Consider the following 12,535-nt stretch of genomic DNA (forward strand, 5'->3'; position numbering starts at 1 on the left):
CTATCCCCACACACCCCCTCTATCTATCTATCTATCTATCTATCTATCTATCTATCTATCTATCTATCTATCTATCTATCTATCTATCTCCCACACTCCCTCTGTCTGTCTATGTTGGTCAGTCTCTAAGGTACCACAGGGCCGCTCGTTGTTTTTAAAGTTACAGACTCAGGCGGGGCGGACGGAATAAGCACTGAACGGGCATTGTTTTGACTTGTCCGAGGAAGCGGTTCAGTGGGGACTTGTCGTGCACAGCGCGGGCTCATACAGAGATATAGTCTCTGGAATAAGACACAGCTAAAAAAGCCCAACTCTTCTAACATGAAAAAAACCCACATCCATGCGTTGTACTCCAAGGCCTCCTGCTGGAGATACGGCAGCAAGCCAGGCGACCGTAGGGACGTGGGCAACAGACACCGAGAAGACCAGCCACTCTCTGTGTCCGTTGGAAAGTTGATGGAGCCCAAAAGTGAGACCAGGCACTACGGAGTGTGAAAGCAGGCTCTTTGCTGGCCAGGCGTATTGCCATCCAAGCAAAAGGTCAACTTCCCCTTGATGAAAACCCTTACACTATGTAACTTAAAGATCAGTGACGAACAGGAACCAAAACCAGACCCAAAAAGTTCATGTAAAGTTTGTGCTGGTTGTGCTGACTGTGCCATGCCCGATAAGGCAGAAAAGGAAAAACAGGAAACCATCTCACCCCCTTCCTCCTGTCACTTAACAGACAGGGTCTGCTAGCCTATCACAAAAAGTGCGCAAAAGCTTTCTCTATAAAACAGCTTCCCCTCCTGTATCAAACTGAGGAATCCCGAATAAACATTGGATGGCAGAATATGAGCCAGGTCCGAGGACTGATCACCCGAGGGCCACCTCCCGCTCACCGAACCAAACGAGTTCCTGTAGAGCGTAACGTATCCCAAACATAACGAATAGCAAATATGTTGTTGTGGTAGTTTGTGTGTCTGTTCAATGTCAGTATTGTTCTCTGAAATTGTTTAGAGGTATTGTTAAGAAGTAGTGTTAAAAGTTTTAGATAAATGATTAGTCTTATAAGTAAGACTGATGTAAATGTAACTTTTAATAATCCCTAGTCCCTTGTTAACAACTATTGGGGTTTAGAGAAACCTCAAAGAATTTTCTTCACTGTATTGCATTTTGCTTATTGGACATTCTAATAATTATTTAGTGGAAGAAATTGATAAAATCGTAATTTATACGTAGAAGCCCTTTAATAAAAGTTTCAAAGATATTTAGTAATAGTTTGCCTGTTTCTGTGCCTTCCTGGGACTAGCCACATTTCCAAACCTTTTACTTTAAACCACACGGAGCAGCCCCCGAGGGCAACCTCTGCCCCCACCCTCCCAAAGTTCCCAGGCCTGCAAGGCAGCCGGCGAGTTTTCCCGTCCGAGGCTGTATTTCTCGCTGCCTTTTCCACACAAGTTGCTGTAAGTGTGTGCTCTCTAGTGACGCCTTGAAGAACTGCATTTGAGGGTGTTGCTACGTAATGCTCAATGCTGGTTTCTCTTTCAAAGCACCCCATTGGGGTGTATGGAAGGAAGAGAGGGGCAGAATTCGTGTAGTCAACCTGTGGAACTCCTCGCCAGAGGAGGCTGTGAAGGGTAGGACTAGAACAGAGTTTAAAGAGAAGCTAGATAATTTCATGGAGGTTAGGTCCATAAAAGGCTATTAGCCAGGGGATAAAATGGTGTCCTTGGCCTCTGTTTGTCAGAGGCTGGAGAGGGATGGCAGGAGACAAATCACTTGATCATTGTCTTCGGTCCACCCTCTCTGGGGCACCTGGCGCTGGCCACTGTGGGCAGACAGGATACTGGGCTAGATGGACCTTTGGTCTGACCCAGTACGGCCGTTCTTACGTTCTTATTCAAACTGATCTGGACACACTGGAGAAATGGTCGGAGCTCAATTGGATGACGTTGAATAAGGACAAATGCAAAGTGCTCCACTGAGGAAGGAACAATCCGTGTCTCACAGAATGGGAAGCGACTGTCTAGGAAGGAGGGACATAATAGCCATTGATGGACCTAACCTCCATGAATCTAGCCAGCTCTTTTTTGAACCCTGTTAAAGTTCTAGCCTTCACCACATCCTGTGGCAAGGAGTTCCGCAGGTTGACTGTGCACCGCGTGAAGAAAAAGAAGCTCTCAGGGTCCCTAGTTGCCTGGATGTTGATTCTCCCTAAGAACGGCTGAGTGCAGGCCAGTCTGAACAGATCCTTTTTTCTATAGCTGGGTCAACGTTTTCCCTTCTGTGAACTCTCCTGAGATGTGTCGTGGCACAGAAAATTCCATTCTCCCCACGCTGCTCTGCTTTTCAGCCATTGCTTTGGCTGTGCGAACCGAGTCCCTCTCAGGCCACGTCGCTGGGATGGAGCCAGGAGCAGAGAGTTTACGCTTCTAAGAAACAGGCGGGGATCTTTTTCAGGGGACGAGGCAATACGACGCGTGTACTGAAAATACACAATACAAAAATCTTCAGAGGGGGCTGTTTCTGTGGTTTTTAAAGGGGCAGCGTCCTTTTTTTTTTTTTTTTTTTGGCTCAACACTGGTAAGGAGCGCTTTTTTTTCCCCTCAACAATTCTGGTGCAGCTGTTCACGTTTTTTTTCACTGCTGTTTCAGCTCTCTGCGTTGAATGGGTTGGCCACCCCTGTTCTAGGGACTGAACACGGGTGGGGGAGTTGGGTTCTGCGAGTTGCCATCTGATTCTCCGCGGTTGAGGCACGATGGACCCAAAGCCCCTCGGTTCTCGCCAGTCTTTGCAGAGTGGTCCGTCCCTCTGTGCACGTCTGTGGGTCTTGCAAATCTCCGTTTGGCTCTTGGGTCGAGGTCAGGTCCTTTGGCACATTAGCGTCATCGGTTCTGCAGTCCTCGGGCATAAGAGGTCGGCGTTTCTTGCTCCCGGTAAGCAGACTCCGTCCTCCTGGCTCCTTATCTCTTTGCATCCCACCCGTCCCTCAGGCACGCCAAATAGCGCAAGAATGTCTAGAGTAAATGTCAGACAGAACAACCCTAAACAACTGTAACCTTGCTCAGAACAGGTCTGACGGGCCAGGCTCTCCCTGTGTCAGGACGGCCAAAAGACAGGCCAAAAGCCCCAGGTCTAACACACAGGTGAGAGGTTATAAAACCCCATCTCACCCACCCCGAATGGGTTCTTCCGGTCCCAAGAAACCAGCCACAAACCCCAGATCAATTTACACTCCGGATCTTACCCACAAATCACTCTGAGCCGATTTAGAGAGATCTAGTCACTGCCCAGAAATAAATCACGTTCATTGTTAAGCTGGTTGCTTCTCTCTCTTTGGGTGTGTCTAGGCTACTGAGTTTTGTCGACAAAAGTGGACTTTTGTCGACAAAACTATACCTGCGTCTACACTATCGCTGAGTTGTCGACATAACATCAACAGAACTCAGCAGTTTTGTCGACGCTGGTAAACCTCATTTTACGAGGCATAACACCTTCTATTGACAGAGTTCTGTCGACAGAAGGTGTTATTGCCTGTAGGGTTGCGTCTAGACTATGGGGTTCTGTCGACAAAGCAGCTTGCTTTGTCGACAGAACTCAATGTGTCTGGATGCTCTTTGTCAACAGAAGTTTTGTCAACAGTATCTGTCGACAAAACTTCCGTCGACAAGACCCGGTAGTCTAGATGTACCCAGAGGGTCTAGACACTTTCAGTTCTGTCGACAAAGCAAGCTGCTTTGTCAACAAAACCCTGTAGTCTAGACACAACCCTGTAGTCTAGACACAACCCTACAGGCAATAACACCTTCTGTCGACAGAACCCTGTAGTCTAGACGCAACCCTACAGGCAATAACACCTTCTGTCGACAGAACCCTGTAGTCTAGACGCAACCCTACAGGCAATAACACCTTCTGTCGACAGAACTCTGTAGTCTGGACGCAACCCTACAGGCAATAACACCTTCTGTCGACAGAATCCTGTAGTCTAGTCGCAACCCTACAGGCAATAACACCTTCTGTCGACAGAACCCTGTAGTCTAGACGCAACCCTACAGGCAATAACACCTTCTGTCGACAGAACCCTGTAGTCTAGACGCAACCCTACAGGCAATAACACCTTCTGTCGACAGAGTTCTGTCAATAGAAGGTGTTATGCCTCGTAAAATGAGGTTTACCAGCGTCGACAAAACTGCTGAGTTCTGTTGACGTTATGTCGACAGAACTCAGCGGTAGTGTAGACGCAGGTATAGTTTTGTCGACAAAAGTCCACTTTTGTTGACAAAACTCAGTAGCCTAGACACACCCAAAGAGAGAGAAGCAACCAGCTTAACAATGAACGTGATTTATTTCTGGGCAGCGACTCGATCTCAAACAGTTACAAGATTAAATCTAAATGGAAACTGGTTACAAATGTGAGGTCGCCATAGAACAGTTTACATAGGGCAGGGTCAGGTGGCCGTGCTTAGAGAGAGTTGATGGGAGAGAGACCTCACTAATCCATGGAGCTTGCACCGATCGGGGTTTCCAGATAGTAATCATAGTAATCGGAAAATCATGCCAGTGTAGACGTAGCCTTTAAGTCCAGGTATCAGAACAGTTTTTCTTGGGACAAGGAGAGGAGTTTTATAGAGAGAGTTCAAAGCGAAAGAGGCGAGACAACCGAGACTGATCACCGCTGGTGATCGGGGATGTTCCTTGAGCGCGCTCACAATGCAACTAGGCAGTTTGGCTACGTCTACACTGGCATGATTTTCCGAAAATGCTTTTAACGGAAAAGTTTTCCGTTAAAAGCATTTTCGGAAAATCGCGTCTAGATTCGCAGGATGCTTTTCTGGAAAAGCTCTTTTTGCGGAAAAGCGTCCGTGGCCAATCTAGACGCGCTTTTCCGCAAAAAAGCCCCGATTGCCATTTTCGCGATCGGGGCTTTTTTGCGCAAAACAGTACTGTTCTGTTTACACTGGCCCTCTTGAGCAAATGATTTGCGCAAGAAGGCTTTTGCCCGAACGGGAGCAGCACAGTATTTCCGCGAGAACACTGACAATCTTACATTCCCTCGGCCAGTGTAAACAGCTGGCAAGTTTTTCCGCAAAATCGGTGCCAGTCTAGACACAGCCTTTCAATATTTTAGATGTCAATAGGATCGTTACTAGAATTGGTCTGAGAATGACTAATTTGGGGGTGAGTAGGCCTGGGTTCATTAGCATCTGGAGTAGAGTTTTCCCATCAGGCCGTGCGTCTCTGCTTTCGGTATCCCAGAGTTCACTGCAGTTCCTGCCTTGGAAGAGCTGCTCTCCATTCTGTATGCTAATGAGTTCTATCTTCCATGCAAATGAGACTGGGGTGTTTCCTTAATTAGTATAGGTGTGTCCTCCCTGGCTCCCAAAAACACAGGGCTGGTAGGTAACACTGGAGGGGGATGAGAGTCGGCCAAGGACGAGGGGAAGCCCAGCCTGTGTCTCTCCGAGTGGTGCACATCCCCATGTGCCCCGGTGCACAGAACAAAATTGATTCCGCGCATGGGTGTGGGGGAAGGAAAATATGAGAGGACACTTGGAACACAGCCCTAGATTGCTCATTCCACAGTGGGGGCGGGAATCCAGAGTCACGGGTGGGCCCTACCTCCCCGGCCAGCCTAGTTGGGTGGGACTTTGTTCCCCTGAGTGGATCAGACAGAGGGAGCCCCCCCACGGCACACCGAGCAGCCAACGAAAGGGGAGCCGCAGATGGAGGAAGAGGGACTTCCCAGGCCCAGCGTCAGACACGCCCACGCGCTGGGAGCAAAACACCTTTCTCTTGAGCAACAGAGAAAGTCTCCTGGCTTGCAGGGCTGTTGCACAATCAGCGGTGTGAGTAATTGCTGGGAATATCGGTGTCAGGAACTCATCTCTTGCCGGTTAAAGAAGGAGTTCCCACGGTGCCTCCGGCCGCACACCGCAAATCGTTTTGTGCATCTGGACTAGCCCTCCTCCCACGCATGCACAGTGCGGCCAAAAATTTTAGCTGAGCGCCTGAACGGCTCCGGGGGCCAAATTCTAACTCCTGAATGTCAGACGCACCCAACCAACTTTTGTTTTTCTTGGTTGAAAATGTAAACAAAATTGGAGACACGGCCTTTTTTTGTTTTCTCTGAATATTTGATTTTCAGGAGGAGTTCTCCAACTAGAACGACAAAGCACGAAGGCTTCCAAGGGTGTGTCTAGACTACAGGCTTTTGTCGACAAAAGTGGCCTTTGTCGTCAAAACTATGCCTGCGTCCACGCTACCGTCGCGTTCTGTCGACAGTAAGTCGACAGAACGCGGCAGTTTTGTCGACGGCGGTAAACCTCCTTTTACGAGGACGAAGGCCTGTATCGACAGATCTCTTGACACAAAGCGCTCTTGCATGCAAACGGGGCTTTTTCGAAAGCGAGCATCTAGAGTCTCTATCGAAAAAGCAGCTTGCTTTTTCAACACTACTGATCGTAGTCTAGACGCTGTTTTTCAACAGAGACTTTGTTGACAGTATGGGTCCGTCTAGACGACAGGCTTTTGTCGACAGAAGTTTTGTCAACAGATACCGTCGACAACAGATACCGCACCCATACTATCGACAGAGCTTCTGTTGACAAAGAGCGTCTAGACGACATCCAGTTCTGTCGACAAAGTAAGCTGCTTTGTTGACATGACTGTAGACGCAAAGGACAGTGTAGATACTGTAACGCCTTCTGTCGAGAGGCCTGTTGACGAAAGGCGTTATTCCTCGTAGAATGAGGTTTACTGCCATCGACAAAACTGCCGCTTTCTGTTGACAGTACTTGGCGGTAGTGTAGACGCAGGTATAGTTTAAAAGTCCACTTTTGTCGACAAAACCCTGTAGTCTAGACACACCCTATCTGTCGACAAAACTTCTGTCAAAAAAGGTGGGCAGTCTAGGGGTACGTCTAAACTACATGCCTCCGTCAACGGAGGCATGTAGATTAGCCAGATCGGCAGAGGGAAATGAAGCCGCGATTAAAATAATCGCGGCTTCATTTAAATTTAAATGGCTGTCCCGCTCTGCCGATGAGCTGTTTGTCGGCAGATCGGGGCAGTCTGGCCGCGCCGCGCCGACAAAGAAGCCTTTCTTGATCGGCACAGGTAAACCTGGTTTCACGAGGCATACCTGTGCCGATCAAGAAAGGCTTCTTTGTCGGCGTGTTGCGTCCAGACTGCCCCGATCTGCCGACAAACAGCTGATCGGCAGAGCGGGGCAGCCATTTAAATTTAAATGAAGCCGCGATTATTTTAATCGCGGCTTCATTTCCCTCTGCCGATCTGGCTAATCTACATGCCTCCGTCGACGGAGGCATGTAGTTTAGACGTACCCTAGTTGTAGCCCAAGGGTTTGAAGTGAAATGGTGAAGCGTTTTTCTCCCTCTCCCCCATCTTTAGAAAGGAAACGTCAGCGCTTCAATTTTGTTGCATGGTGTTTTGGGTTCTTCTCCGCATGGTCTTTGCCTTTTTTTCCCTTCACTTTCTAATCTCTTTTTCCACGGGAAAATTGTGGGAAAGACACGCAAGCGAGAGAAAGCGGGGAAAGACCCCACCTGGGCGGTAGGACCGATTTTTTTGAAAGCACGGGGAAATGCCGACAACGTTGGCGTTATTGCCTCAAAACGTTTGGAAAAAGAACTTTACAAGCTTAAAATGAGGGGACGGATTGCATCCTCAGCAAGTTTGCAGATGACGCTAAGCTAGGGGGAGAGATAGATACGCTGGAGGGCAGGGATCGGGTCCAGAGTGACCTGGACAGATTGGAGGATTGGGCCACAAGAAATCTGATGAGGTTCAACAAGGACAAGTGCAGAGTCCTGCACTTGGGACGGAAGAATCCCAAGTATTGTTACAGGCTGGGAACCGACTGGCTAAGTAGCAGTTCTGTAGAAAAGGACCCTGGGGATTGCAGTGGATGAGAAGCTGGATATGAGTCAACAGGGGGCCCTTGTAGCCAAGAAGGCTAATGGCATATTAGGTTGCATTAGAAGGAGCATTGCCAGCAGATCCAGAGATGTCATTATTCCCCTTTATTCGGCTTTGGTGAGGCCACATCTGGAGTATTGTGTCCAGTTCTGGGCCCCCCACTACAAAAAGGATGTGGACGCATTGGAGAGGGTCCAGCGGAGGGCGACCAAAATGCTGAGGGGGCTGGAGCACATGACCTATGAGGAGAGGCTGAGGGACTTGGGTCTGTTTAGTCTGCAGAAGCGAAGAGTGAGGGGGGATTTGATAGCAGCCTTCAACTTCCTGAAGGGGGGTCCAAAGAGGCTGGCGAGAGGCTGTTCTCAGTAGTGACAGATGCAGAACAAGGAGCAATGGTCTCAAGTTGTGGTGGGAGAGGTCCAGGTTGGATATTAGGAAAAACTATTTCACTAGGAGGGTGGTGAAGCACTGGGCTGGGTTCCCTAGGGAAGTAGTGGAGTCTCCATCCCTAGGGGTGTTTAAGTCTCGGCTTGACCAAGCCCTGGCTGGGTTGATTGAGTTGGGTTGGTCCTGCCTTGGGCAGGTGGCTGGACTTGACCTTCTGAGGTCTCTTCCAGCTCTATGGATCTATGATTCTACTATTAAAATAAATTGGTTTTTCACCCCGCTGAGGCTTTAAAAGTGGATTGGCAATTTGTCCCTCGAGGGGGAGAAAAAAGCGACGATTTCTTGGTCGACTTTCTTAGCTGTGTGGAATAGGTCAGGACAGCAAAACAGCAGCGCCCCCAAAAGCCACAGACTCAAGGAAGACCCGAAGGCACCCGAGTCAGGTTTGCTGTCCAACGAAAGACATTCATAGTCGTCCGGAGCCAGACGGCCTCCCAGCCCCTCTGTGCTTGTACCTAGGACCACAGTAGGGATTTCACGCCACAGAGTTCAGCGTTTATAGACAGAAACATTTATAGACAGAAATGGACACACCGTACGAATCATCTTCCGCATTCATGGAGCTTTCATGGCTGTTCCCCTTGGCCAGGGAGCCGGGGGAAAGTGCCTGGTTTGCTGCATTCCTCACTTCGGTCGTAGCGGAAATACGCAAGACGATTGTGAGGTCGAGGAAATAAGGGGGAGTGTCCCACAATCGTCCCTTTTGTGCCTGAATTTTCTTACGGGCCTGGATGCGCGAGGCAGCCCTTTGTGCTTTTTGCTTCTTATTTTCAGTTGTTATTCTCAAAGCGTGAGCTGTGTGCTCAAGTGTAGGAACACCCTGTTGACTTTCAACAAATTCTAGGGCAGGTCCCAAGGCGTGCACCTGGAATGGGAGTTCAGGAGCGCTTGGGAAACTCACACAGCTATCTTTGCTGAACATTTCCCAGCTGATCATGCTAATTATGCGGCCTGGGGAAATATTCAAAGTCTCAGCGCGCTCATTATTGGATGTGGGAAAATGTGCAACGTATCAACGAACTTGTTAGGTTCTCAAAACAACAGGCTGCCGAGCCAGCGGGATACAAGTGCCGGGGACGTTCCTAACCTTGCAACCTCGGCGTAGATCAAAGGTGCGGAAGGTGGGATGCATTGGCTTCTGGGGTCTGTCGGCTGCCCTTCTTCAAGGGGTTCCCGGCAGCACAAGGGACATAGGCAATGCATTTGATGCTGAGATCTGCTTAAGCTTAATAAGCATTGTATTGTTTTAGGAAGCATTGCTTTTTGTTTTGAGGTTTGTTTAGGGTTGTATTTTTATTCTAAGATTTGCTTCACTGTATTTTAAGAACATAACACTGGACATACTGGATCAGGCCAAAGGTCCATCTAGCCCAGTAGCCTGTCTGCCGACAGCGGCCAACACCAGGTGCCCCAGAGAGGGTGGACCGAAGACAATGATCAAGCGATTTGTCGCCTGCCATCCCTCTCCAGCCTCTGACAAACAGAGGGCCGGTGCATCATTCCTACCCCCTGGCTAATAGCCTTTTATGGACCTAACCTCCAAGAAATTATCTAGCTTCTCTTTAAACTCTATTATAGTTCTAGCCTTCACAGCCTCCTCTGGCAAGGAGTTCCACAGGTTGACTACACGCTGTGTGAAGAAGAACTTTCTCTTATTAGTTTTAAACCTGCTACCCATTAATTTCATTTGGTGTCCTCTAGTCTTTATATTATGGGAACTAATAAATAACTTTTCTTTATTCACTCTCTCCACACCACTCCTGTTTTTAGATACCTCTATCATATCCCCCCTCAGTCTCCTCTTTTCCAAACTGAAAAGTCCCAGTCGCTTTAACCTCTCCTCATATGGGACCCGTTCCAAACCCCTAATCATTGTAGTTGCCCTTTTCTGAACCCTTTCCAAGGCCAAAATATCTTTTTGGAGGTGAGGAGACCACATCTGTACACAGTATTCCAGATGTGGGCGTACCATAGTTTTATACAGGGGCAGTAAGATATTCTGGGTCTTATTTTCTATCCCTTTCCTAATAATTCCTAGCATCCTATTTGCCTTTTTGACTGCCGCTGCACACTGTGTGGACGTTTTCAAAGAACTGTCCACGATAACTCCAAGATCTCTTTCCTGATTTGTCGTAGCCAAATTAGCCCCCATCATATTATATGTATAGTTCGGGTTATAGTGGCCTTTTTTCGGGGAAAAAAAATGGTACCTGCATCTAGACTACCTCCACGTTCTGTCGACAGTAAATCGAAAGAACGCGGCAGTTTTGTCGATGGCGGTAAACCTCATTCTACGAGGAAGAATGCCTTTTTTCGAACGTCATCTTTTGGAAAAAGGGGCTATTGCATGAAAACGGGGCTTTTTAGAAAGAGAGCCTCTAGACGCCCTTTCGAGAAAGCAGGCCGCTTTGTCGATAACTCTTCTTGTTCACTAGATGCTCTTTTTCGAAAGAGGCTTTTTCAAAAGATACTGTGGCAGTGACCCGACTTGAGACGTAACTCTGGTTCATTGTGTGGGGCTTGAGACTCCACTTGAGACGGGCTCGTTGTGTTAAATCGACGTGGTGAAAAAATTGTCCGAAAATGCCGCTGTTGTTAGTAACAAACGGCCCACAGCGGCGATCAGGACCCCGCCTCCCAGTTGGACTGTAGGGATAACATATTAATGTTGAAAATGATTCCCCCAAATGGAAGTGACTCCCCAGAATTTGTTCCCCACAACTTAAGGTGTTTAGATTTATTATTAATTCTTCTTATTATTATTATTATTTGTTAAGATTGTTAAATGTTTAGATTTATTATTATTGTTATTTGTTAAGATTGTTAAATGTTTAGATTTATTATTATTGCCCCTTTAGAATATAATGTATTAGGTCATGTAACTTAGAACTGTTAAGAATGTAATCCTATGTAGCCAGAAACAGAAGGACACCGCAGTGGGCAGACCACCAACACCAGGTGCCCCAGAGGGAGGGAATCACAAAAGGGAACCTCACATGCTCTCTCTCCATTTCCAGACAAACAGAGACTAGGGGACACCATCCCTACACATCCTGGCTAGCAGCCATTCCTGGACCTAACCTTCATGAATCTATCTCGCTCTTTTTTGAACCCTGTTAAAGTCCTGCCCTTCACCACATCCTCTGGCGAGGAGTTCCACAGGTTGGCTGTGTGCTGCGTGAAGAAAAACTTCCTTTGGTTTGTTTTAAACCTGGCCTTGCATCCGGGTGGGCGACCGGTACACAAACATAGTTAGTTCGGCTCCCGGCTCCCAGCTCCAGGGCAGGGCAGGGCAGCAACTAAACCTGTTGGTACAGGAACTCGGCCCCGGATTCAGGGCAGGCAGCAAACAAGCAAAGTATAAGTGTCCCGTAGCCCAGGCCTTATTTCAGCTGGGGCATATTCTGAGGAGTAGCCAAGGGGGTTGGGTCTCGTGGTTCAGGAGGGGAACAGGCAATTTGCCTGTGGTGGCGGTGAGGGGGAGATGGTGTAGCCTGTCAAGTGACTTTCCGATCATGCTCACAATATGTTTGTGTTGATTTCGATTAATTCGGGAGGAGTTAAAAACTCTAGTGCAAGAAATCTACAAGCTTCCCTCAGCATTCCCGCAGCTCCTTTGCGTTAGCTGGACCGCTGTCTGCGTTCAGGTGTGATACACGAGGCCTTATGTCGGCCCAAGTTTGTGAAGGCTGCTAACGCTAACACCGCAGCGCTCAGCTCCTTGGAGGAGGCCATTAACCCACCTGGGTGCCGTACAGCCCAGCCCTACGATGCCTGGTGAGTCGGGTTCCCCTGCAGAGCAGTGGCACCTGCCCAAAGGTCCGTCTAGACGCTCGTTGTCGACAGAAGTTTTCTCGACAGACAGGGTGCGTCTAGACTACAGGGTTTTGTCCACAAAACTATACCTGAGTCTACACTGCCACTGCGTTCTGTCCCCCCTCAGTCTTTTCTTTTCTAAACTAAACAAGCCCAATTCTTTCAGCCTTCCCTCATAGGTCATGTTCTCCAGATCTTTCATCATTCTTGTTGCTCTTCTCTGGACCCTCTCCAATTTCTCCACATCTTCCCTGAAATGCGGAGCTCAGAACTGGACACAATACTCCAAGTGAGGCCTAACCAGCGCAGAGTAGAGCGGCAGAATGACTCCTCGTGTCTTGCTCACCA

The 12,535-nt window shown here is 48.4% G+C and overlaps 1 protein-coding gene across 1 annotated transcript in view; it reads left to right on the forward strand.

Annotated features, from left to right (window-relative positions):
- Positions 1 to 693: 693 nt before the first annotated feature.
- The window catches only part of LOC102456958 (L-amino-acid oxidase-like), a 32,802-nt gene continuing 20,960 nt past the window's right edge, over positions 694 to 12,535 (forward strand). Inside the window, exon 1 of the mRNA XM_075913632.2 lies at positions 694 to 909. Within this exon, the coding sequence (XP_075769747.2) occupies positions 837 to 909 (73 nt within the window). The 5' untranslated portion in view covers positions 694 to 836. The remainder of the gene's footprint in view (positions 910 to 12,535) is intronic.

Source organism: Pelodiscus sinensis, chromosome 19 (genome assembly GCF_052426305.1).
Source record: "Pelodiscus sinensis isolate ZL-2025 chromosome 19, ASM5242630v1, whole genome shotgun sequence".
NCBI lineage: Eukaryota > Metazoa > Chordata > Testudines > Trionychidae > Pelodiscus > Pelodiscus sinensis.